The 26,166-nt window shown below is 38.0% G+C and overlaps 3 protein-coding genes across 11 annotated transcripts; 1 reads left to right on the forward strand and 2 right to left on the reverse strand.

Annotated features, from left to right (window-relative positions):
• Nucleotides 1–723: 723 nt before the first annotated feature.
• Nucleotides 724–8,598, forward strand: LOC111326875 (collagen alpha-1(VI) chain). 4 transcript variants are annotated; one of them, XM_088755020.1, is made up of 8 exons: nt 735–965; nt 3,183–3,622; nt 3,734–3,887; nt 5,595–6,164; nt 6,331–6,380; nt 6,703–6,732; nt 7,445–7,570; nt 8,234–8,598. In XM_088755020.1, exons 1-8 carry the CDS (start codon nt 905–907, stop codon nt 8,237–8,239), a joined length of 1,437 nt encoding a protein of 478 aa, XP_088611146.1. In that variant the 5' UTR covers nt 735–904; the 3' UTR covers nt 8,240–8,598. The 4 variants fall into 4 exon arrangements, with proteins under 4 accessions (XP_088611145.1, XP_088611146.1, XP_022786692.2 ...); XM_088755019.1 differs by having other exon boundaries at nt 724–965; nt 7,445–8,598; XM_088755021.1 differs by lacking the exon at nt 6,331–6,380 and having other exon boundaries at nt 749–965.
• On the reverse strand, nt 6,158–17,013 carry LOC148734745 (15-hydroxyprostaglandin dehydrogenase [NAD(+)]-like). 6 transcript variants are annotated; one of them, XM_088755024.1, is made up of 8 exons: nt 16,770–17,013; nt 15,205–15,328; nt 14,887–14,993; nt 13,887–13,968; nt 12,744–12,823; nt 11,290–11,420; nt 9,880–9,997; nt 6,158–6,414 (listed from the first exon to the last, which is right to left on the reverse strand). In XM_088755024.1, exons 1-8 carry the CDS (start codon nt 16,860–16,862, stop codon nt 6,403–6,405), a joined length of 747 nt encoding a protein of 248 aa, XP_088611150.1. In that variant the 5' UTR covers nt 16,863–17,013; the 3' UTR covers nt 6,158–6,402. The 6 variants fall into 6 exon arrangements, 5 of the variants coding, with proteins under 5 accessions (XP_088611150.1, XP_088611154.1, XP_088611151.1 ...); XM_088755025.1 differs by having other exon boundaries at nt 6,187–6,414; nt 9,880–9,994; nt 16,770–17,006; XR_015999278.1 differs by lacking the exon at nt 6,158–6,414 and adding an exon at nt 8,005–8,918 and having other exon boundaries at nt 9,880–9,994; nt 11,223–11,420; nt 16,770–17,009.
• A 1,661-nt stretch (nt 17,014–18,674) lies between these two features.
• Nucleotides 18,675–25,243, reverse strand: LOC111326874 (15-hydroxyprostaglandin dehydrogenase [NAD(+)]). Its single transcript, XM_088755023.1, has 8 exons — nt 25,033–25,243; nt 23,269–23,392; nt 22,024–22,130; nt 21,730–21,808; nt 21,247–21,326; nt 20,362–20,498; nt 19,586–19,700; nt 18,675–18,920 (listed from the first exon to the last, which is right to left on the reverse strand). Exons 1-8 carry the CDS (start codon nt 25,123–25,125, stop codon nt 18,909–18,911), a joined length of 747 nt encoding a protein of 248 aa, XP_088611149.1. The 5' UTR covers nt 25,126–25,243; the 3' UTR covers nt 18,675–18,908.
• Nucleotides 25,244–26,166: the final 923 nt, after the last annotated feature.

A 26,166-nucleotide genomic window follows, 5' to 3' on the forward strand; every position in this document is an offset into this window, starting at 1 on the left:
CTTTAATTCCACTGTCCCTTATTCAATAATCAAGAGTAATTGGTAATTTACTTTTGGTTAGGAAAGTAGATTTATGACACGACTTGAGTTTTTTTTTTTTTTTTTTTTTTTTTTTTTTTCTTACAGTGGTAACGTTATGTAATGCAATACACCACACCGCTCGACCGTCATACGGTAAAATACTTTGACTGAGTTAGGTCGGAATGGTCGGAAAAATATTTGGCTCTCAGTCATGATGCATTGAACATTCGTGTATCAGGAACTCGAGCCAAACATTTTCCCGTCCTGCCATCCCAATCAGTCAATAATTACTTGACTCTTCGCTTTTTAATGCCTCGTTATTTTTTTTAAATCAATTATCAACTTCAAATTATCGCCTTGAGCAAGGTTTTTCTTGAAAGGTGAGAAGCAAATCACAAATCCTAGACGTAAAAACAGACAAACAAAAAAACAACTGAACGCTTCAAGCTTCCTACCTGTAGAGTGTTAATAGGAGATTTATGGAGGAGAAGCTTTCAGAATTCCCGTCTCCTACACACAAACTATTCAATGACAACTTCCTCCCAGAAATTCTCACGAACTCAAACACGATTTCACGTGTGTGGTACATTCTACATTAGTACTCAACCTTACTCTAGGATCTCTCCGATCTATTTCTTTTGGCTTTTTCCTCAGGAACTCCTCGTTTTATTTTTAGGCAATGATTTTCATTACCGCACGTACCCCATGTATCAATTGCTGTTGTTTACATCATCAACATATATTTGCATTGGTTGATGTGTTAATGGATGGGGCTCTTTAGGCGAGCGAGCATAACTTTCTTTATTATGACTCATAAAAAAGAAGCGCCATCGAGGTTAACTTCCTCAGACTCTCAGATATAGTGAAGAAGACTTCATTTAGGATGTTCAAATTTATTTGTCTCCTGGTGTTCGTCGTTGGTTTGTCAAGGAAAGGAAGCTGTGGTGAGACTTGTTTTTATATGACTGATAGAGATAAGCCTTTACATGGAGTTTTCAATTATTGAATTAATCAGTACAGCTCGATCATTGGCGTTTAATTGATTCCTTGGTGCTCGCCAAGTGCTTCGGAGCGAGCCACCCAATTTCCCCCTTTGCAAAACAACGAATGCACTATGGAAACTCCCTCGGTCAGCTAACCCAAACATGTCTGTGATTTTTGCATTAATGCGTGGGCACTCCTTGCTAAAAGTAGAAGAAAAATAACAGCAGTAGTAGCAGCAGCAGCAGCAGCAGCAGCAGTAGAAGAAGAAGAGATCTGAGACGTTGTAGTAGGGAAGAATAAAAAGAGAGAAGAGTCCAGAGTCTCAGTACTTCTCGTTAAAAGCCAAGCGAGTGGTAAAGACCCCCAACATTTGTTTGCTGCAATGGTGTCTGCAAATCTTGTCTTTCTTCCACCGAAAAGCTGAAGTCAATGAAACTCTCTATAGAATACCGCCCGCTCACGAGCTGAGAAAAAAAAATTTCCATATCCGTTGAATTTAATGTTCGTTATACACTTAGGTTAGTGGCCTATTGGACAGCCTCACTATAGCTCAGGATTAATTGTTGTTAAAATGTGTTGTTTTCTTTTATCTCTGTAAAAGGGATGATTACGTTATGTTCATTGATCTATTTTGAATTAATCTGATACGGATTGACCTCTTGACTCCTATGTGGTAAGGAATGACACGATCCATCACCGATATTTTTTTATACAGTATAATTTCGCCAATTCAAACAAACAAAATATTTTCCGCGATTATCGGCTAACTTCCAATCATATATTGATGAGCGTTATCATCCAGCAAGGCCCAGTTATTAAAAGGGCAGCTCACGCTATCCAACGGGTACTTTATCCGCCTAGTAGTTTACAATAACCTTTCGAAATCCTCATTTTAACGTTAGTGATCTCGAACTGTAATTGGTCACCATTTTCAGTTCAAGTTTGTTGGGTGTTAGTGATAACTATTGACAGATTCGAACATTTTTTCGGCAGGACATTAAATTTTGAGTCTTCATTGCCTTGAATGCAAGTCTGCATGGCTAGAAGAGTATGAGGACAAACATTCGCCGCGAATAACTTTTTAAACTGATTGGACAAAAAACAGTAGGGTCAATTTCAGGTTAAGCTGTTGTCAGCGAGGCCGAATAAATGGCTCCGTATTCACTCTGTATCATGTACAACGATCTCTTTTTCGTGGAGAAATTTCTCCTTGACGAGACAGTATATGAAAATTGAGAAATCGCCAACCATTGCCTCTAAAGTTAATAACCCGTATTAGGTCTTATAAGCGGCCCTGAAGAAGACCTACGATCGGAGTATTTACGTCAATATTGTTAAGTTCCCAAGCAGTCCCCTTTTGGCCGGGTCTAATCACAAGACCAACGAACGGCCAGTACGGAGACTAAGTTATTGTCAGTATTGGAGTAAAAAGTAATCCGCATTGCTTTGGTTTTGCTTTATTTCGCTCTGTGATTAGTCCGGAAAACTCGCGCCATTCTCTCTCTAAATCAGATGCAAATCAAGACTTGGTTGTCCGCGCGTTCCCACGCTTAAAGCAATTTGGTTGTTTTTACTTCGAGTTCTCATTGGCTCTTAAAGGTATTTTCCTTTTTTCTTATTAGCCATTGTAATTACTTTTGGGTTTTATGACACTCAATCGAATAACGATCTATCTAGATAGACATGGAAATTTCATTCCACCTATTCCGAGAAGTTTGATCTCGGGATTCTGGGAAAAGAACAGGAACTCTTCTGTTCAAGTGCGCTACAAAATGATCCTTAACATTGGATTGGTTTTTGTAAATCATCGGGAAAAAGTCTACTCAACATATTTTCAAGCCAAAAGCATTGTATTTATAAACTTAGCCTCCGGCGCTAATTTACAGTGCGCTCAACAAAAGTTTCGAACGGCTTACTATTATAAACGAGTTATAATGCTAACATTTCGAATCAGATTTTAAAGGCAAATTTTCATTGCTTTAGGTCCAAGCTTAGAAAAGTGAAGGACATCACTAATTATCTCTAGTTTAAGATGCGCTACTCCATCACATGTCGGATGTAAAAAAATCGAATGCAGGTCAAACTATTTAATGCATTACAAGTCCAACTTTAGACCAAGATGCCATTGCCACCTTTAAGGAACTTCTCTCAGTTTTCACTTTTTTTGCTTCATTTAGAATGTGAAAAACCTTTGGACCTCGCCATCTTGGTTGATATATCACAGAGTATGGATGACGAACAGCTCCATAAAATGGGGGAAATCATTAATCATTTGGTGGAGAACATTGGCGTGTCTGAAAAAGACAGTCACGTTGGTGTTGTTACGTTTGGAGGAAATGCAACCGTCCTCAACGACTTCGCCAACTCAAGGTACTACAAGGTAAGCAACTTGAAGAGGCTCGTGACCGGAGCCTTGGAAAAAACATCGAAAAACGATGGAACTCGCACAGACCTGGCTCAACACCTAGCTGCGAGACATTTATTTACCCAGGATGGAGGCGACAGACCAGACATCAGAAATGTCGTACTCCTCTTTACTGACGGGAGATTTTTTATCAATACAACATGGGATAAAAGAGAAAATATTACACTTAAGAACACGTCGAGAGAATTGGAGGTAAGACCTTGTCTTTGACGTTTTGTGCCATTTTCCCAGCTATTGATTTCTACCTTGACCCCGATTGAAAGTCAGTTACTGAATTTGCTATTACTATTGTTTGATTCCTAGGAAAAAAAGGCGAAGATTTTTGTTGTTGGAGTTGGTACAGGTTTGAAAGAGAAGGATTTTAAAGAAGCAGCTGGTCAAAGAGGAGACGTGATTATAAGAAAAAATTTCGAGGAACTCGAGGAAACACTCGATAATTTGATTGAGAACATATGCGGTAATATCAGCTTTGCATCTTGTTGTATATTGTGTTCCAAATTAAGAGCCATTGACCATAAATATCGATAATCCTCCGATAGTTGCAAAATTTCGTAATTCAATTTATTTTTCCTTAAAGGACCCCTTTTCACAAATTATATCAAAAAGTTCTATCGCGCTCTTCTTTCTCCGAAAAACCGAAAATTTCACTGAAAAACGCCCTGAGATGTGTATGGCACTCCTCTCACAGACCGGCACGGAAGTTGACCTGTATTTTACCCCGGCGAAAAAGACGCTAAGTACTTTATTCCAACGGGTGACTATTCAGACTTTAACTTAACAACATAGCAAGAAATTTATATTTTCAAAGAGATAAAATGACCATCGGCTAGCATACAAAATTTTAAAAGCAGAATTGCATCGCGTTGTGACTTACTAAATTGCCGAAGTTGCATAATTTTTCATTGCTTTACGGCGGAAACGGCTATCTAGGCGTATTTTGAACTTCTTATGGTCAGTGGTTCTTAATGGCCGCTGAAATTGGAAGCAGGCTGTCATTTGCGCTGCGGCGGGAGAGGTGAATCTGCGAGATTCGAGTGAACGCGTGAAGCAATCGTGCGAGGTCTCAATTTCGTGCCATAGCCCTCTGTGGCTCCTTGCTTCGCCGTTCCTGTCGCAGCGCTAGTGCCAGTCTGCTCGCAGGCTGTGGAATAACTTACCTTGGAGTCAATTTACCCCACCTTTATTGGCAATATACAATACATATATCCTATTAGACGTTTTGTTGTGTAGTATCGCTGAGTATTTTTACGAGTTGTGTCGTATTTTGACGAGCCCGTAGGGCGAGTCAAAATACAAATAACGAGTAAAAATACTCAGCGATACTACACAACAAAACGTCTAATAAGTTATTTATTATCCAACACGCCAAACTGTTGTTTCTGCGGGCGAATTTCGCGGATATTTATTTACGGGAGTGCGTGACAGAAGTATGCGAAGCGGAACGGAATTGGCGCGTTGTTGTGTTGCTGTTTCTATTTTCTTCATTAAATGAAGAAATTTTCTGGTCGTCAAGCTGTTTTTCTTCGTTCGATTCATCAAATGAACTTGGATCTATATTTGCCAGCCATTCTGACTCTTCGTCGTCGGAAATATGATTGAAATTGTCCGCCACTTTTTTTTTTTTTTCCGTAACTACAATCCAATTCTTCGCTTGCGCGATGCGAGAAAACCAGTTTAACCGGTACTACAATAGACGAGTACAAATACAGCGTGATATTTGTACTCGTCTATGGCGTTATTCGTACTCGTCTAGGTGTAGTTGGATAATAAAATACAATATTCTTTATTTAACGAAGGTGACGTAATTAACCCAATGAGTTATCTAACTTACGGCCTTCACAACAAACCCACCATCCCACCCCAGGGGAGGACATCCATCACACAGTAATCTCGTGTTTGGGAAATTAACGTCTCCTACCCCAACCCTGCAGGAGACGGGGCCTCCATTTATTCGACCCTATCCAAGAAGACTAGAATATCTAACCATTTCTTGATGTTATAGAAAGGTAGCAAATTCTTCTCAATTATTTCAAGACCTTGAGTGTTGGTCCTGCCGAGGCTCGAACCCTCGACCTCCCGCAAAACAGTCCAGCGCACTATCCATTGGCCTAACTGGGCGGTGGTTGATCAAAACTGACCCTTATTATCTTCATTTGGGTTTTAGCTGTGCCGGTAGTAACATGTCCAGTGGACGTGGCATTTGTCGTGGACAGTTCAACAAGTATTTCCAGGTCAGAATTCGACAACGAAAAGAAACTCGTGAAGGGCCTATCAACGAGAATGAGAAACAAAACCAATAACTCCCGAGAAGCTCTGGTGCAATTTAGTATATCAGCCTCTGTTAAAGTTAGATTTAATAGAACGTCAGAGAGTTTCGAAAATGTTGTGCAGGGCATAAGGAAAATTGAGGGCCGAACGCGAATCGACAAAGCCCTGGAAGCAACATACGAAGAATTCTTCTCATCTGAAAGAAGGCGGGATGCGTTTCGAATCGCGATAGTGATGACGGATGGTGTGCAGTCCACTGGCGCTAGAGGCTTAAGAGAAAGTTCCGAGCCTCTACGAAACGCAGGCGTTCGTGTAATAGCCGTAGGATTTGGGGCTGGCATGGTCAGAAAAAGACTCAGACTGATGACGGAGTCAAACGGTGACGTAGTGGAGGGCGAAAAAATGGAAGACTATTTTTCGGAGATGCTCGAGAGCCTTGCAGAAACAAACTGCAGAAGGGCCATTCGTAAGTGCTACTTATTACCCTTCAGATCCTAAAATCAGTCTCCATATTCCCTATACTGTTCTCTTTACATTTCCTAAGGTGCTGACAAGGAGAATTTGTTTCATAATCAAGAGCTTCTTTATTTGGCGATCATTTGTTTTATTCTCGTTACCTTGATGTGATTCAGGGCTGATACTGTGTGAGGAGGAAATAGATGCGAGGAACTCTTCGGAGTCAGTGAGTTAATGTTCCATAGATATCACAGATATAGCTGATGACAAATGTAAAAAAAATTGTGAACGACAGATAGGGATCAATGACCAAACTAAGATGGCTTTAGGATAATTAATAAAGAAGGAAAAGAAAAATCATTTCGTTTCCGACATTCAGAGGATATGAATCAAGAAACATCGAGATAATACATTTTGTATAGGAAATCCTGCATTGTTTAACTTTCCTTCTTTGATGCCTTGGAAACTTTTATCTATTTATCTTCCTTTTTGCTATTTATTCATTGAACAGTGATTTATCTATTTACAATTTTTCCTCAATTGTTCAGCTCATCCGATCTCAGAGAGCGACAAGGAAGGTGAGTGTTTTCCTTGTAGTTATATCATGAAGCTGTATAGATCATTTTCCTTCAGCTGCGTGGAACCAGACACACATTTTGGAATCTCAGGATGGGCAGATTTACGATAGAGTCCACGACACCTTTTATCACCTTTCAAGTAATGATTTATGAAATTCACGAAAACAACGTTTTCCTTTGGTTTTTCTTACTAACACCATCAAAATCGCATTGCATGTTGTGTTAGTGGCCTTAGTCGGTACTGTTACACTCGAATCATTATCATTATTATTATTATGGAACATAGATGAATGATGCGTCATCTACAATGTGTAGTTAGGGCATAGCTATTCATGATCACGGCAAATTGAATTACATAATTACCCAACATACACACCTTTCGGTATAAATATACATTTACATTTCAGAATAAGAAGGAATTAGTTCCTTTTTTCAGAGTGCAGTGGGGGGAATATTTTCAGCAATAAGTTTGGGTATCTTTTAAAATATATATTTATTATATATTTATCATATATTTATTATACATTCATTATATATTTATTATATATTTATTATATATTTATCATATATTTATTATAAATTTATTATATATTTATTATACATTTATTATATATTTATTATACATTTATTATATATTTATCATATATTTATCATATATTTATTATATATTTATTATACATTCATTATATATTTATTATATATTTATTTGCAGAATGTGAGGACTATCCTTCCAACGCAGCAGGGGAATGTGAAAAAGGAGCACTTGAGAACATGTGCAAGGAATATCCAGATTTCATGGATGTACGTTGTCGCAAGACTTGTGGTCGTTGCAACTAAAGTGAGTTTGATGGCAAGACCACTGAGGACCCGGCTGTGTGAAGTCAAGCAATTGTATGGTCATGCATGAAACTCGCAATATTGCCATTCAACCCAATGAAATTAAGGCAATTTTTTTTCTTAGTTTTTAACTCGTATGGGAACAGTATATCAAATCGTTGCTAAAGAACAGTCTAACTTGGACACTACCAGACCTGCAACCTCTCAGCCCTGTAACTCCCAAGATCTGATTGATTTGTTAATTCTCCCTAGCTGCTACATATGTCCTTGTAAATTAGTTAGGAGAATTTGGTATTAAATCAAGAAAACAGCTTCTAACTGATAAGCTTGAGTATTCTCATCACTTGTTTGCAGGATAATGTACAAATATTATAGGGAGAAGTTACGTGTTAATCACATTTGGGAGTTAAAAAGGATTAATAATAGACATACAAACACACGAACCATAAAATGTAATGATTCTAGTATATCATCTTTTTCCCTCACAGCAGTTACGAGATATATTTTCTTTTTCATCTACAAAAAAAAGCTTGGCTATAACCGCATTACGTTTGTCCTTAAATATCAATCTTTTCGTTATAAATACTGGTGAAATAATTGTATTCTTGATGACATATCAACAAGAATAATAATAACTAAATAACTATTTTCTTTTCTGTTACAGGGGTAGAAAGGCTGTGAGGAATATGATCTGGTTTCCAAAACAATTTACAAACTACAGTCAACATAAGCAAAGTATCTTAGAATCGTTTGATCCTGTAGGAAGTGTTTTTTCAGTCTAGGAAACACAAGTATGGATAAAAAAATCCGAAATTTTTACGGAATGATTAAGTTTGAATGAACTTTAGTTACGTGTCAAAATTTCCTGACACAAAACATCTACCGGTGACATATCTAAACGCTATATTCAACTTATCTGACGCTTGCGAATATGAGCAAGAAGTTTGTCAGTCTAAACAACGATTACTGCAATTTGAGCTTAACACAGTTGGTATAAAATAAAATAAAATTTTCATTTTGAACTTGTTATTTGGGAAGCTTCCATGAATCAGTTATCTTATCATAATTGTGAGCTCTAAATAAAGATAATTCGACTACATAAATTGTTTCTGAGCGTACATGTTAATTACAGTTTAATTTCAAGTGATTGACCTTTGTTACTCAGTGTTTTAGAAATGACATCTCCGCGTTGTTAGGCGTGTACTAGCAGAAACACCTGTCTTAAAAAGTTCACTTGTCTTGTAGGTCTATCAACCTCAGCTGGGGTAGGGTAAGTGGCAGCCGAAAGGAAAGTTACAAATACACGCGTGTCACTGTGGGATCACTTCCTCAGGTGGCATACTTTAGATCTAAATACAAAAATTAAGGGAAATTCGAGGATCAGACTTCAAATTTGAGAAAACTGGAACTAATTTTCACTGAGCGCAACGATGGGCCTTTTCGCTGCCATAACAGGTCTCAAACACGATCACTTAAAATGCATGAAACATTTGTACCGTTGGAGAGCGTTTGGTCATAGTTGTTGAAGAAGGATCAAAGTGGCCATACAAATCTTTGAAAGGCTTCAAACGATGTACAACGAAATCCGGTCTCAAATTACATGCTAAGAAACAGTGCTTGCGTTTGTCCTTGAGAACGATAGAATACGTGACAAATACACGTACAAAAAATGCTTCTAAATATTCAGAATATAACAAATTACATTTACCTATAGTGAAAGGACAAAGAAACGACGTTACTTTTACAGAGTGTTCAGTCAAAATCTGCTGACTTCTGCCGCTTTTACCGCCATATTGAAAATAACGCAACCACAATGCAGTGCAATCGGAGTGCGCACACCGCCTGACCCGCCACAAACACTACCTTTTGTGCGCGGACTTTTCGCTCGCGCGTGTCGAGCTAAGACACTTGATCGCGCCTAGTTTAGCTGCCACACAGACTAATCTGTACCTAAGATATACTTCCACAGTTATAAGACGTTTTCAATAACACACTGAGCAGCTATATAAATTAACTGGAACAAAAGAAGCTGTTTACATCTAAAAAAATATTGCTAATCCCAAGGGACTGACCCAGACAGCAACATGACCGCCATTTTATTGATAGCAATATGGCCGCCGTGACGTCACGTGAAAACGATCTATAGGACTGTTCGACCAACCCATCAAGATCGGAAAGAAGGATTTTATAAGTTGACTGCGTAAACCAACTCAATGTCCAATTTACAACAAGAAATCATTGAATATTACTAAAATGCAGTGGATACGATGTGAGGAGAATGTGAGGAAGATTCACAAAAATGAAACCAACCTCATCCAGAAATTGTTTGTATTTTGTTCCATCTGTAACACAAATGACTAGGACCTCGCCAATTTTGGAGTCGTCCTCGATCAATTCTACAACCCCCTTTGCCACATCCGCAACTCTGTTGGAATAATAGGGAATATTGATATGACTCGGTCCATCATGACAACTAGTGTGTCTGGGTGTCTGTCTACTGATCTGTCTGCTAATGTCTACATATCTTCCTTTGTCTGTCTGTGTGACTGTACGTTTTGCTGGTATCTCTATCTGTTTGGGTGCCTGTCAAGCTCTTTGTCTGTGTCTGTCTGTCCATCTGTCTGCCTGTCTGTCTGTCTAACTGTCCATCTGTCTGCCTGACTGTCTGTCTAACTGTCCATCTGTCTGCCTGACTGTCTGTCTAACTGTCCATCTGTCTGCCTGTCTGTCTGTCTAACTGTCCATCTGTCTGCCTGACTGTCTGTCTAACTGTCCATCTGTCTGCCTGACTGTCTGTCTAACTGTCCATCTGTCTGCCTGTCTCTGTCTAACTGTCCATCTGTCTGCCTGACTGTCTGTCTAACTGTCCATCTGTCTGCCTGACTGTCTGTCTAACTGTCCATCTGTCTGCCTGACTGTCTGTCTAACTGTCCATCTGTCTGCCTGACTGTCTGTCTAACTGTCCATCTGTCTGCCTGACTGTCTGTCTAACTATCCATCTGTCTGCCTGACTGTCTGTCTAACTGTCCATCTGTCTACCTGTCTGTCTGTCTAACTGTCCATCTGTCTGCCTGACTGTCTGTCTAACTGTCCATCTGTCTGCCTGACTGTCTGTCTAACTGTCCATCTGTCTGCCTGTCTCTGTCTAACTGTCCATCTGTCTGCCTGACTGTCTATGGATAGACAGTCAGGTAGACGGACACAGACTAAGAGCTTGACAGATCTGCATCTCTATCCAATTGGCTGTCTGTGTTTGTCTCTACACATTTTTGCTTAACTGTCTGTCTATCTGGGTTAGGTCTATAATTTGGATATATCAACAAAGTTGAAGTGGTTAATTGGCTACCGTAACGATTACAAAAGCTGACGTTTCGAGCGTTAGCCCTTCGTCGGAGCGAATGACTAGCGAAGGGCTAACGCTCGAAACGTCAGCTTTTGTAATCGTTACGGTAGCCAATTTACCACTTCAACTTTGTTGATATATCCAAATGATTTCGTTACTCCGACGCAGCCCCAAACAGTTTCTTTCGAAACTATCAGCCTTTATTCATACTGGTTAGGTCTATACACTACGAAATGAGGTAGCGAGAGTAAAGAAATAAACCACAGCTGGCGGGACTGTATAACTCAGGGAAGCTGTTTATTTACTTAACATGTAAGCAGATGTGGGTCACTAGCCAGGTAAATGGCACATGATCACTATCCCATCATGTTACATACGGTTGTTTAGGAAGGCTATCCTGAGCTTCGATTTCCTCCTTTGTTAATCTGTGTCTTGGAAAGTCCATTTCTGTGTCTGTTCTTCCTGGACATATGCAGTTAACTCGGATTCCTTTATCTCTGATGGCTGCCTTTAGTTTAAAGTAACAACAGAGAAATACTATATTAGAAGTGAATAAAGGCTGATAGTTTCTAAAGAAACTGTTTGGGGCTGCGTCGATGGGGGTAACGAAATAATTTGTGTATATCAACAAAGTTGAAATGGTAAATTGGCCAACGTGACGATTATAAAAGCTGACGTTTCGAGCGTTAGCCCTTCGTCGGAGCTCCGACGAAGGGCTAACGCTCGAAACGTCCTTTTATAATCGTAACGGTGGCCAATTTACCATTTCAACTTTGTTGATATATACAAATTACTATATTAGAAGGGTTGAACAGCACGAATAGATGATAACCTCTTAAAACTGACAATAGCTTGAATCAAAATGATATGTTTACTTTTCACCATTGCAAGACAAGCTGGTGTCAATCAAGGTTATTTATTCATATACTTGTTTTATTTATTTATTTATTTTTGCACTTTCATTTCTTTTTCTTTCACAAATTTTTTGCTTCGTGTATACAGCTCTATTTCATTTTTGTTCTCATGAAAGCACTTATAGTAAAGTATGAATGGAATATGGATATTTTTGAAGAGTTCTCCTCGATGTTACAGCTTTATTTTCAAACAACGATGTAGAAGAGATTCTACAATAGAAAATACAAGCTAGAATTAGTAGCTCAACAAGTACAGCTGTAAATAACAGTCAGTAACGTACTTACAAATCAAGTAATGATAGGCTTATTCTCCTATGAATTGCTCGTAAGGCAGATAAAATAATAAACATTAACTTTAGGAAGCATGGCTGTTCGATCACAGTTTTTCCCTAGTTCCCGGTACTCTGTCAGCGGTATACCGGTCAGCGGTCTACACAGGTTTGCTAACTCTGAAAATTTAACCCGCCAAACCCCCTTGAGTGACCAAGACAGAATTTCTTTTTACAATAACAACTTGAATGCATTACTTATAAGTAGTCAGGTAATGGGAATAAAGAAAAAAATTTGTTAAAAGATTATCAGTAGATTGCATACCAAATTCCCCAACCTAACATAATAAGAATTGCATAGCAGACAGTGAGGAGAATTTCGCATGAGATCTTAGGAGTGGAAGGTTTTAAGTATATAATGACAAGCCTAAGTAGAATAGTAATTATTGAACATCACTTGAAGTGTACCATTATATTTCAAAGCTGTTAGATGATAATTATGTTTCATTGCCTGTCATAAAAATTGGAGAAATCAGAAAAACCTCTATCATTACTGTTAGTAATGGCCACCTGGCCCTTTCTAAATTAAGCAATGATCTATCCTGTATCCATATGATGTATTGATCTCTAGGGCTCCACACTACTCACTTTTGCAATACTTCGAGTGAAAGCAATAACTCCGTGTTTTGTGGCACAATATACCGGAGCAAGTTTCCATGGTGCTAGGCCTTAAATTAGACATAAGGAAAACAGATGAAGGAAAACAAACAAACAAAAAAAACAAACAAAAAAAAATTATTTAAATGAATAACTCCTTTCATTCCTACAATCTGTTAATGTCAATCATTGCACTGTCTCATCCATTTGTGCCAAGAAAAACCAACAAGAACAAAAAACAAACACATAAAAACTAACAAAAGACCCAAAAAATTTGTCACATTTTAGAACCAGTAAACATCATCACCTCTAGTATAAGTGACCCTATTCATAGAAGTGACAACATAATAACGATAGCAGCAATGACAGTATGAGTCTGTTGCAGTTTATGGTAAAGGTAAAGTCTGTTTACGAGCCTAGTGGCCCATCAGGCCGGACTGCTCAACTCCGGTTTCTATAGCATGAAGTGACTAGGAGTATTTCTACTCCCCCCTGGATGGGATGCCAGTCCATTGCAGGGTTACCCCCAGCATTAAATTGCCGGTACCCATTTTATACACCTGGGTGGAGAGAGGCACTGTGAGAGTAAAGTGTCTTGCCTAAGAACAGAACACAATGTCCAGGCTGGGGCTTGAATCCGCACCACTCAATCTGGAGTCGAGCGCACCAACCATGAGGCCACCACGCCACCACGTTGCAGTTTATGATTAAATATTAAAACTCTTCAACTTCCACAAGTGACCAAGAAATCATTTCCCCTTACAATATCAACTGGTAGAGCAGTGCACTGGTATAATGTAGAGGTCATGGGTTCAAATCCTGCATGGGCATGAATTTTTTTCAGGCCTTATTTTCACTACACTACATAAGTAGGATTCATTACTGTGAGGATTGCTTTCACCCATTTCATGAAACCGCAGTTCACATATAGGATTTTCATATTTTCAAATTCATTGAATATCAATACAATGTACTGCAGACAAGTGACAAAGATAAAGGAAAATCTCAACTAGGGAATTATTGGTGGATCAATACTAAATTCTCCAAACTACTATCATAAGAATGATATGGCAGACAGTTTGGAGAATTACTCAATAAGAGAATCTTTGGATTGAAAGGGTTACAACTACCTACCTGCAGTGGATGACGTGTTAATGATAACTGAACCACTTTTCATATTATCAATGGCAAGAAGAGTTCCATGGATGACTCCCCCCTGAAAAAAATTATGTTTTGTAAAATTTCATATTAAAAATGAATTTTCCTACTTCCTTGATGGAATGTTTCTAAGTTAGTGGACAATGAAACATATCAGCATGTCAATAGGAGCATCCAATTCCTCTTATCCTTAACCAAATGTACTAATGTGTGAATCTCAAACTAGACTGTTGGGAAAGAATTTACATGTACCATATATGTGAGAGGGGCTACTAAGATGATTACTCAACTCTTAAAAATGAGAGATGTTTAGTTTGTTTATAGACTCATTACTGTGATTTCGCTGTGTACTCATTCATTGATTCAATTATCTATCAGCCAAGATCTCATCACTATTTCTCCCTAGTCAGGGTGCAACACTAATAGTAGCCAATTAGCCACAGACTAGTACAAATTCAGTTTTGGTTAGTGGTTAACAATTTTAACCAGGCAGTTTGGCTGGTAAACAACAAACTGAAATTGTCATGATACATCTAAGTTGTCCCTAGTCACTTGGCTAGTGAGGCGAAAAATCAGTGTTGAGCCCTGCTAGTTCTGAGACTAATTGGATCAATGAATAATTTCCTAATTAAGATCTTTCTTTATCATCATCACTTGTTTCCTTGATATTGTACAGTCAGTGGAACCTCGATTTAACGAACCTCTATATAACAAAGTCCTCTGTCTAATGAACAATACTTCAGTTTTGGCCCGGCTAGAGTTACAGTAAAATGTATGCCACAGAACCTCGATATTATGAACCCTTGATACAACCAACCAATTTCCCCAATCCCTTGGCACTTCGTCAAATCGAGTTTGCACTGTATTGACATTATATGAAGAAATCCTGTCTTGAACAGTCATGGCAGCTAAAGGGTTAACGAAAGACAAGAAAAATGTCAATAATAGTTTAATTTCAGTAATTTCAAAAGCCCACCAGGTTAGTATTGAGAGTTTGATTCCAATTGTCTTCATCCAGAATAGCAGCATTGTTGCAAACAATGTCAATGCAACCCCACAAGGAAAGAACTCTTGAGAATGCCTCTAAAACAAGAACAACAACGTCATTATCCCTATTCTAAAAGTTTTTGTTTTACAATTGGTGTGAATTTAAGCCTGAGTATGTGGCTTTACTTACTTACCACCATAAATGAAATGAAATACCAGATAAGACCCTATAAACTGAGGTATTAATGAAAATGAAAGATAACAAACATTTTAAAAATGTCATTATATCGCAAACAGAAATATCAACCTTTCAAACTGTTCTCAACAGAAACATCACATCTGATGAAAGTTATGGATCCAGTTCCATACTTCTCACCCAAAGTTATCTCTGCCTCTCTGCCTCTTTCATTGCTTATGTCAACTATTGCAACCTGATAAAATGTTAAAAAAAAAATCAGTGAAAGTTGTTCAGTTCTTTCAGTGAAACTTTATTACCCCTACTTATCAACTGGAGGTATAATGACAAATGAATGCATGAGAGTATGAACAATTAATGAATGAAAAAAATACTATATAATACATTTGACAATGAAAAACTGCGATAAAATATTATAAAGCATGACACGACGTTTCGACGTTTCCAGAACGTCATTATCAAGTAAACTAAAATAATAAAATCGAGTATATATATAATGAACATAAATATAAATGAATATAAATATAAATGTTGTACATAAGAACAATAAGGCCCAATTTAAACACCCAGAGCGATTCCATTAGGGCTAAACTCTTTGTTTAACTTTTGACGTTTTGTAATTTATTCACCGCTTCATTATATATATACTCGATTTTATTATTTTAGTTTACTTGATAATGACGTTCTGGAAACGTCGAAACGTCGTGTCATGCTTTATAATATTTTATCGCAGTTTTTCATTGTCAAATGTTTTACCAAATCTTTACTTATTCATATAATACATTAGCGTTTTTAACCAAGGGTGAGGTCAAGATGGAATCTGTTTATTAAACTGAGTGAAGGAAAGAAAGAGTGAATAAATGAATGAATCCTAGAATGCAGAAAAGAAGGAAAGAGGGAAGGGAGGACACACTCAACTGCACCTAGTGTGCCACATTTTCGTTTTTGAACAGAGGTACAGCAACATGGAATCTTTTTATTAAACAGAGAGAAAGAAAGAAAGAATGAATAAATAAATGAAGAAAAGAAGGAAAGAAGGAAAGGAGGAAGGGAGGAGAGAAGGAAATTATAAATAAGAATATGCATGAGTGAAAATTGATTTTATAGTTGGATGGAGGCATGCAGAAGAATAGATAGACTTATGTGTGTACAAAGACTGGTGATTTGGTAGAATAAAAAGATTCAATGCATCTGAGTGGACTATCTCTGTATTGCTGAAATAGTGCAAAGTTTACTTATAACAGGGGTTAAATTATTACAGTGGGTATGAATAAAATTTGTTAGGTCTATTTCAGTGGCTGAGTATAATAATCATTTTTGGTCGAGTTGGAAGGTAAGGAAGCCCGCATCATACCCAGGTGGAAAGTACACTCACTTTTCTTTCTTTTCTTTCTTGAGTTTGCTAGAGAAAGCCGTCCTAGAGCGCGAGGTGTTACAGCTATGCAAAATCTTATCGAGAAATTGCTTTTAAACTGCACAATAAACCTCTGGTGAAATTTGTGTGGAAAAAAAGCAACAAAAAAACAAAAACATAAAAAAAAAAACAAAAGCTTTTTCCATAACTTTTCTTTAATTTTATCGCTGAATACTTTAATCTACTTTTTACAGCACTCCGCAATCGACCTTGAAGGTCGCGTATACGAAGCATTTAGAGACAATATGAAGAAAGGACTCACCTTAGCATCACACTGCAGCAAAGTTTCGCAAATTCCTCGCCCTATTCCTGAAGCTCCACCAGTCACAAAAGCTACACAGCCCGAGATCTTCATTCTTTAACGATTGCTTCGCGCTATAGACCGTTCTTCTGAACTGTCACACTTGTTTTCTTCTCTCCTACCTCATAGTAGCCTGGGCTCTAACATAGGGGCCCAGTTCTCTAGGTGATGAAAAGAAAGTCAACCATTCCACTCCATTCCACCATTCACCTTTGCAATAATGGCGGCGGCCGAGTGAAGACTAAAACGAGTGCATAGGGACGAGGCCACCCGGGCATGGATTTGTGCACTTGTGAGCGCTTGTCAAAAAGTTTCTGGCACAATTTATTAATTTATTAAGAAAAACTCGCGAGAAAGCAATGGCTTCATGCAATCCGTCGAGAGGAAGGAAAAAGCTTCAAAGTATTGGACTCAACCATGGTCTGCTCGCACCATTTTAAAATGGAAGACTTGAAGAAAAGTATTGCGGGAAAAATATGCCATCAAACTAATGCTGTACCTTCGGTATTTCAGTGGCGTGCTTCGCCGCGCAAAAGGAAGCCTCCACCTCAAAGATTCACTGGTAAAGCAACTACTCATCAATTATCCAGGGCTTTATTCATAGGGTGCACACTCGGAAAGCAGCGTAAATGATAAATCGAATGAACAGCTAGAGAGTTAGATTACAACTGTAGAATCTAATGAAAAGAATGTCGAAAATGAGGCAAAGAGAAAAGATATCGAAACTCAGACCGATTTGATCGAGTCGAAGGATGCATGCATTCAGACTGATCAGAGTGTTGTCGCGCTTGTAGAGCAGTATGAAATGAGAATAGAAGAGCTCTAAAGAGAAATAGAAAGCATTTCAAAGAAGAATAAATGTTTAAAAAGTAGACATTTTTCTATTGAAAGATTTCGCGCCGACAATTCTGCTGTGTCCTGCTACACTTCGTTTTCTAACAACGCTGTTTTAATGGAAATCTACAGTTATCTAGACCCCAGAACGTGTTATATGATTGTTTAATTCCGCTCTGGTAAACAGAGGTATCCTCTGAAGTGAGTAGCTCAACATACTAGATTCAGGGAACTTGACGGGAACATGTCGTTTAGCGGTGGAGTGTGAACTTGTGTTGTTTGCCGAGCGTAGTCGTTTTCGTTTGCAATAAAGATTATTGGGATCAGGATCAATGATGTTTTTATCCTTTCCGCTCTTGATGTATTAAAGGACCCTAAAGTATAAGAAATTAGGTCAATTTAAGTGTAAGTAATCACAATTGACAATTTTCTCAAGCAATCAAAACACCTCGAAGTACGCATCTTGTGCTCGAAACTAGCCTTTTCACTAGCTCTGCTTTTGTCTTTAAACCCTTCGCTGGGTCACCTCTGCCCTTCAACCATAGTCTCAAGTCCTCAGTCTTGAATTGTGAGAGATATCTATCTCCTAAGGAAGCTCCAAGAATGTCATTTTCGGTTAAAAAGCTCGAGGAATTGTGAGAGTTTGTATTCGCGTCGCCATGTGTTGCCCGGGTGGCCTCGCTTTCGTGAAATTATTCATAACCAGTCTCATACCTCCATCGGATTTTCCGCCATTATGGCAAAGGTGTATAACGCTGACCATCCTGTCTGCACGGACCATAGATTAACTATGCACGAACAGAAGGCCGCGCACGTAAGAAAGGTACTTTTCTTGAAAAACTTAACTGTAGAGGTAACTTTTTTTCTTCCGCCCTCTCTTAATTGGAATTGGAGAGCAACATTCTCTCAGGAAAGCCAACTTTTACGGATTTCAATTGCAGAGAAGAAGAAAAAAAAAACGATATTCAGAAAATTTTTATATGCACCAGAGGACAAGTGGAGACAGTAGGTATTAGCGACAAAAAGAGTGGATTTATCTCTTGATAAAACATAATTTATTTTGCTAATCTGAACTTTCAAACTATCACACTCTATCAGTTAACTTATGATGACACTTTTTTCCTCAGTCTTTAATGGGGCCTCGAGTCTGTAGAATCTAACTTATCTCTAATATCTATATTTATTAATTGATTAAAGATGATAGATCCATATCGCATGATGAGAAGTAGAACACTCTCGGCTCGCTCGTTGGTTTGTCAGGTGATGTCATATAATAATCTAAAGGAAAAATGAAACAATGTTTTATTTCGTCATTCATTTTTTGATGTATCTCTTTAGTTGTTCTTTATGTATGCATCCATCAACTCATTCATTAATTTATCCATCATACATACATCAATATATTCATTCAGTCATTTATGTCCTTATTCATTAATTTCATTCATTTGTTCTTCCATTTTTTTATTTATTCCCTTACTCATTCATTCGTTTTTCGTTCTTTCACTTTCCCATTTTTTAATTCTTTCATCCTTTCATCTTTTCATTCATTCATTCTTGCATTCTTCCATTCGTTCATCCTTTCATTATTTCATCCATTTATTCATTCATTCATTCATTCAGTCCTCTATCCATCCATACATTAATTCACTCATTCATTCCGTCATGCGTCACTCATCCAGCCATCCATCTGTTCATTTATTCACTCATTTACTTCCTCATTCATGCATTCCTAAATTAATCCATCAATCCATTTATTCACTTATTCATCTATTCTTTCACCCATCCATTATCCATCCATCCACCAATCCACCCATCATTTCACTCATTCATCCATTATCACTTCCTTATTTTCGAGAGCCAACACATTTCTGTGGACATCTTACAACCTCTTTCCCAGGCCCTTTTACCCTTGCCCTGGGAACGAGGTTGGACATTCTACGTACGTCATTGAAGTTGAGATATTCCACACCATCTTCGTAAGTTACTTTTACCACTTGCCCAGCTTCAGTCGACTCATCTTTGATCAAATCAACTATGCATTGCGCTACAGCCTCTGGTCTGTAACGATAGAAAATCATTAAATAAGTATGGTGTTGAAGAGTTTTACAAAGCGTTGACATAACTTGACATGTGGTCGCCTAAAGGCGGAAATGGTTGGAAAAACTTGCAAAAAAACCTACTTCGTTTTAACGCGAATGTGCCTTCTTTAAACGAATTAATAAAGTATGTAATCATAAATTTTACGGATTGCCTTGAAATTAGGTTAGAAGACTCCCAACATACCAACCTAAAAAGACTGTTTGAGGGAATTCCATTTTTCAAAATGGATCGGTAAAACATGACAGATAGATTGCGAAGCAGCCAAATATCGAAAAGCCCTAGCTCGGTTTTGAAGCCCAACCCCTCAGACTTGAGATTGGGGAGAAGTTTTATTTGATATGCGATGAATTCGCTCACAAAAACATCGACCATTTCGGATTGTACATTGTCTCACCCCATTTGGTTTACGATTAGATCGAGCTAAAAAAGAAATAATTTTTACCAAATATTACATTTCATAACCTTTACATTGATATATAGATTATGGTGGCTATGCATCTAATAGCGCGTTGAGATTTTTTTCGCGAAGGACACCCGCGAAGGTCTACCGTATCCTTAAAAAGCAGTTTGGGTGTTCAAGGTTGTAACCACTGATTCATTAAAAAAGTACAAAGCTCACTTCTGTTTATGCGTGTTAACCAGGAGTTCTTGTTGCTCCCTAGTCAGCTCCAAGTTCACCACTGACTTGTAAATATCCGTGTCTGTACTTCCTGGACATACACAGTTCACCCGTATGCCTTTTTTTCTTACGGCTGTCTGTCATTGAAAGGAGAGTATAATAGAGGGGTTAGCATTTGGACCACCCTGTCGTCATTACGTGACGTCACGAGAGAAAAATTATGAAGGTGGTTGAGCATGGTCTTTAGGGGGCCGACCATTTAACTTTTGAGGGGGGGGGGGTGGGTGATTTCTGGTCACCATGAAATTTTTTTTTCTAGCAATCTGCTGGGCAGGAAATTTTTTCCGTTCTAAATGCTCTTTTTTTTCCTGTTACATTTGGGCTGCATGCAATTTTTTTCTTCCAATAAGCGCTTGCAGGAAACTTTTTTCAAAATCACCCACCCCCCTCCTCAAAAGTTAAATGGTCGGCCCTTAATAGGTAACGGTCTCTCACAAGGAAACTATAATTAAATATTCAGCTGGTGTTTCTGAATAAAGGTAGACAATCCCAACCTGCTTTCATTCCTCGAAGCTTTATGAAAATCAATGGACTGCCGTCGGGAGTCCATTACATGGAGCGTTCGTGCAACTGCCCTTTGTTTAATTATGTCACGGTGTTTTCACAGACAAGGCAATTGTTAGTTTGAATTTACCACGAAATGGGATTCCCCACGGAAGCCCTTCGACCAATCGGGATTAGCGCTTAGTTAATTTCCCGGGAAAAGGTAGTTTAATAATAAACCGTTCTGAGAAAATGCCGTGAGAAAGACTCAGTATGGGAGCTGAACGCTACCTAGTTCAAACTGAGCGGTATTTTGTTATAAATTAAGAGTCGCGTACGTACTGGAGCGACACTTCTTGAAAATCCCATGACACCAAACTTTGAAGCACAGTAAGTCGGTGCAAAGGAAACTGGATGGATCCCTGTAAAAATAAAAGATCATAGGGAGATAAATAGCGAAACGATGAGGAAAATTGTCTTGCTCCTGTATTTGATATCTTCGGCAATTTCATGTACATCTTAAACAACCAGTAGCTTGAACTTTTGACTTTATCGTTTGTACTCCATGTTGATCTTTTAAAATTTACCAAGACGACATGCAGTCCTTGCCTTATGGCGAAGTCCTTCGCGCAATTTTTCAAAAATCAGTGAAAAAAAATTAAATAAAAAAAAAATTATGTAAGCCCACTGCGCGGTACTCTAATTTTCGTGCGCCCGACTCCTCGAATTTATCGCGGCGCATTAACCTAATTTTTTTGGGCGCTGATTTATCTTTAAATCGCGTGAAAAGGAGAGACCGCTCTATTGTCGTAGTCTAAAATTTACCTCCAGTTGACGACATATTTATGATAACGCCATTCTTCATGAGCTCAATTCCAAGAAAGGTACTTCGAATGACAGCATGCTGTGGAAAGCAACAAATCGGGAAATGATGGTTACTGTCTGTAATTATGGTTTGTTTGTTTATCTGCTTTGTTTGTCTGTTTGTTTGTTTTTGTTCAAATCTAACAGATGCCTGTCAGTTTTGAGAATTCGCATGGGTCCGAAAAATTCCATCAATTCATTCAATTATAATCACAACTAAGAAAGGTCCTTTCACAAAATTAAAAGAAGTTTTACCAGATTCACGTTGAGGGTTTTCTCCCAATCCTGTTCGTCAAGTACTCCTGCGTTATTGACCAATATATCAAGTCTGCCGTGTTCCTTCACTGTGGCTCTAAATGCAGCTGAGGAAAAAAGTGAGAAGTTTTCCATTCTCAGAAGTCCGCGACAGTCAGGATAGCGTATTGCAGGCTCGCAAACTCTACAAACGAGTACGAATTGTGACGAAAAATTGCACCGTGTCTTATTATTTGCGTTATTGTGTTTGTGCTCCTGGAATATTCTCATTAATTGTTATTAGTTTTTTTCTTCTAGTAGACAGAGTGTAAAAGTCCATTTAACAGTTGCATCCTTGGTTTCCAAGCCTTCGAATGGGAGTGAGGCTAAGGGTGACTTTGTTATGATACAAACATTGCTGCTTTTCAAATCTAAATTACTGCCCTTTGTTATCAGGACGGATCACGCTAACTAGATACCAGTCTTTATCACGACAAGGTCATCTTCAGCCTCACTCCAAATCAAAGGCTTGGCAACTAAGTACACAACTGTAAAATAGTCTTTTATTATTCTATGGCATTTTCAGCATTTGTAATTCCACGAGCTGCAGTTTCGTTATTTTATTGTTCAGGTCCCTTTTGTTTTGTACATAGTCTTCGAGTTTGTCACCCAATATGTTTGAATATGCTGACTTTTCAACGTCACGGGTTCATTATGACTCTTGTTGTTGGATGTCACGATGTAACGTCGCTGGGATATTGTTAAACTATTTATTTTTACAGAGAATCCTGAGCAAAGTCGCCTTCACCAAAACATCAAACTCGTAATGCGAATAATTAACGTAAGTGAGAGAGTACATCGAAGTTATCTTTCACAGACGTCTAGAAGTTTAAACGTCGAAACTGGAGAAAACGAGAAAAAAAAAAACACAACAAAACAAAACAATGGGTGCATTCGAAAGAAAGGGATTGAAAAATATTGGCTTGTTTACTCGATAGTATGTTTTAGCTATGGTGTTGAAATCTAAATCGTCGTCTTTTGTTTGCAGTCGTCGAGAAACAACTGAAAGTTGTTAGTCTGTCTGTTTGCTTTTTTATTTTTCAGTCTTACATTAGACAATGTATTGATATGAAACTTGTGAGGAAGTGTCTAAATTACTAAATGCCTGGCACAAGGAGGGAGGGGTGGGGAGCTCAGTCGAAGTCAGTCGTTATTTCCTTGTTCAGTTTGCATAAATTATTGTCACGAACACTGACATCCACTGACCTTCTAACTGATCTTGAGAAGTGACGTCACAGCATATAAATTTGGCACGTCCGTTAGCGTGTTGGTTGTTCAAACTCTTCAGTGTTTCTTCACCGGTTGTTTTGTTGATGTCAAGGAACTGAACCTTAATTGATTCAAACATCAAATAAATGAAACAAAACATTTATAGGTAGTTTTTTTTATCAGCTCTGTTTATAATTAGCATCGTATGGGGACTATAAGCCCCTTCATAATTAATTGTTCACTGACTAAAACAAAAACTGGAATATTGCAATGAACATAGCCATGTAAAAATTTCCGTTGTAAAGATTATACTTTACAAAAAAATCATAAATAAATGGAAAAAATCACTATAGTGTATTGCGTTACATAGCCTCGCATGCGTGACCTCTATAAGGAACTTTCTATTACTCATCGTGCCGTAAATCTACTCTCCTAAGTAATATTGTAAGGTAAGAATATTATCTCTTGATTATTGAATAAAACACAGTTGAGTTAGGGGAATGAGAGTGATCACTTGACCCACGAATATACTCTTCATTTGCTGAAAGAGTAAGAACGTTTGAGGAATAACCAGGGGGAACAGCTTTCAATCTGGCAGAAAGCAAAGATGTCTAGGAGAACGAAAGGCTGTTCTGCCATGTCGTGCCAGTAAATGAAAACATAGGTGAGATTATCTGCAAAGTCAAGATTGAGAGTCCTCAATAACGAGTCTTATACGGCGAAGCCAGACGAAAAATATGAACTATGATTTTATCTACTTCTCGTATAACCCTTACGTCAACGCTTTCGAAATATTAACTAAAGGATGAAAAAAAAAGACAAAAACAATAACAACAACTAAAACAAAATAAAACAGTGCAAACTCGTGGCTAAAAGCAGACAGGAAGAAGTTTAATTTATGCTGTCCGCCTGCCACTACTAACGACTCGAAATATAATGTAAGAAATTTCCTTGAGGAATACTCATAATAAACAACAAAAAAAAGCCTCTCTGTAGGTCTTCCGCGGAGTTTTCCACGCTGAGTCGTGAACTTTATAAAATAAACAAACGTAGCCAGTGGATCTTATTATTCACTCGGAGACAATAAAATTCCCTGGTAACTAAGGTAAACAGCTTCTGGGACTTGATGCGAAAGAATATGTACAGAAACTGAATTTGGAGGAGGTTTTCTTGCTACTAAATCAAGTCAAGTAGTGACTATGAACCCCTTCAGTGTGAGGCCTAAAAATTGGAACATGTGAAAGTTTTAGATCTCATTAAAAAGCACAGTGGCATCTTTCAAAACTTAAGGTTATTATTATTGTATTGTCCTACAAACAATAGTGTTAAACTGATAAATCTGTTGCAAACCGACACGAAAAAGGTAAAATCTGATAGCTTTTTGACCTCGAATTTTCACGAGGCGAGAACTCTTCAACTTGAAGAGAATGGGTTTTTGGTTACCTTTCACTAATTAACTGACAAATATATATTGCTTAACTTTACCGAGCCAATATATTATGTTTGCAGTCATTGTAACACCTTGTCAGTGTACGATAAACTTTCCATGCTAAACAAATAATTCTCAAGAATTCTCTTCACTGTAAAAGATTTGAAATTATAGTTACAATGGGATGGAAACTTATCCATACACCGCTAAAAATGAACGAATCCTTATGTATATTCGTGCTCTTGACAAAGAATGGTCTGCCCAGCCGTTGATAAATATTATTGGAAATCGAGGAAACTACTGTTTGAGAAGCAGCTCTCGAACTAACTGACCTTCGCTCCCCCTTGTAAAAGTTTCTCGCAGATTGCCTTTCCAATTCCTGAAGCACCGCCGGTAACTAAGGCCACGGCACCCTCTATCTTCATGATTAATTCACCTCTAAACGCACGGAAAGAACCAAACCATTAAACTCACTTAAGTGAATCTAAAATGTCTGTAATTCTAATTTCAGGTAGAACGCTCTTGTTGACACTCATTTGCATATTAGGTGCAAACTATTGTCTTCTTTTAAGCGCTTAATTTCCTTCCCGTCACGACTTATAAAAACAATTTGACATACTCCAGTCAAGCACAATAATTCAAAAGGAAAATAATTCTTGAATTTTATTTGAGAACCTTTAGAGGCTGACATTTCATTCATTGTTAAAACATCGAGCTTATTTTGCTATCTGACAAATGGTTTGCAAAAAAGTCCAAAATTGAATTTTCGGAAATCGAAATTCATCAGTATTTATCGGTTACAGGGCTCTGATGGCTGAAATGAGCTTATCATTCCAACCAAAACGGGATTAATTTAATTTTCCGAATTTAAACTTTTGGGAAAGTCGCGCGACCTGTAATTTAATTTTGACTATAAGATGCACATCTGTAGGATTTTTTTTTTTACTAAAGGTGAAAATTGTCAGGCAATTAATTTAACACGGTCAGACCCAACAAAACTGTGCTCCTTGGTCTGCTCTCTTTGCCTGGAGAATGTCAGTCCACTGACTGGGACGCCTTGCGAACTTTCTATAGCCTGTGTACAGCCGCCTCTCCCCTCAGAAAAAATCTGGAAGGAGATCTTTCTTTTAGCCTGTACACAGGCTAACTTTTTACTCTTAGCGCTCTCTAAGTGTGTCCTAGCTTGGTCCTAAGATCAGTATGCATATTCTCCATACTGTTCTCTATACAATTCCTAAGGACCTTTTCACCCTAACATCAGTATGCATATTCTCCATACTGTTCTCTATACAATTCCTAAGGACCTTTACACACTAACATCAGTCTGCATATTCTCCATACTGCTCTTTATACAATTCCTAAGGACCTTTACACCCTAACATCAGTATGCATATTCTCCATACTGTTCCCTATACAATTCCTAAGGACCTTTACACACTAACATCAGTATACATATTCTCCATAAT

The sequence above is a fragment of the Stylophora pistillata genome, chromosome 3 (assembly GCF_964205215.1).
Source record: "Stylophora pistillata chromosome 3, jaStyPist1.2, whole genome shotgun sequence".
NCBI lineage: Eukaryota > Metazoa > Cnidaria > Anthozoa > Scleractinia > Pocilloporidae > Stylophora > Stylophora pistillata.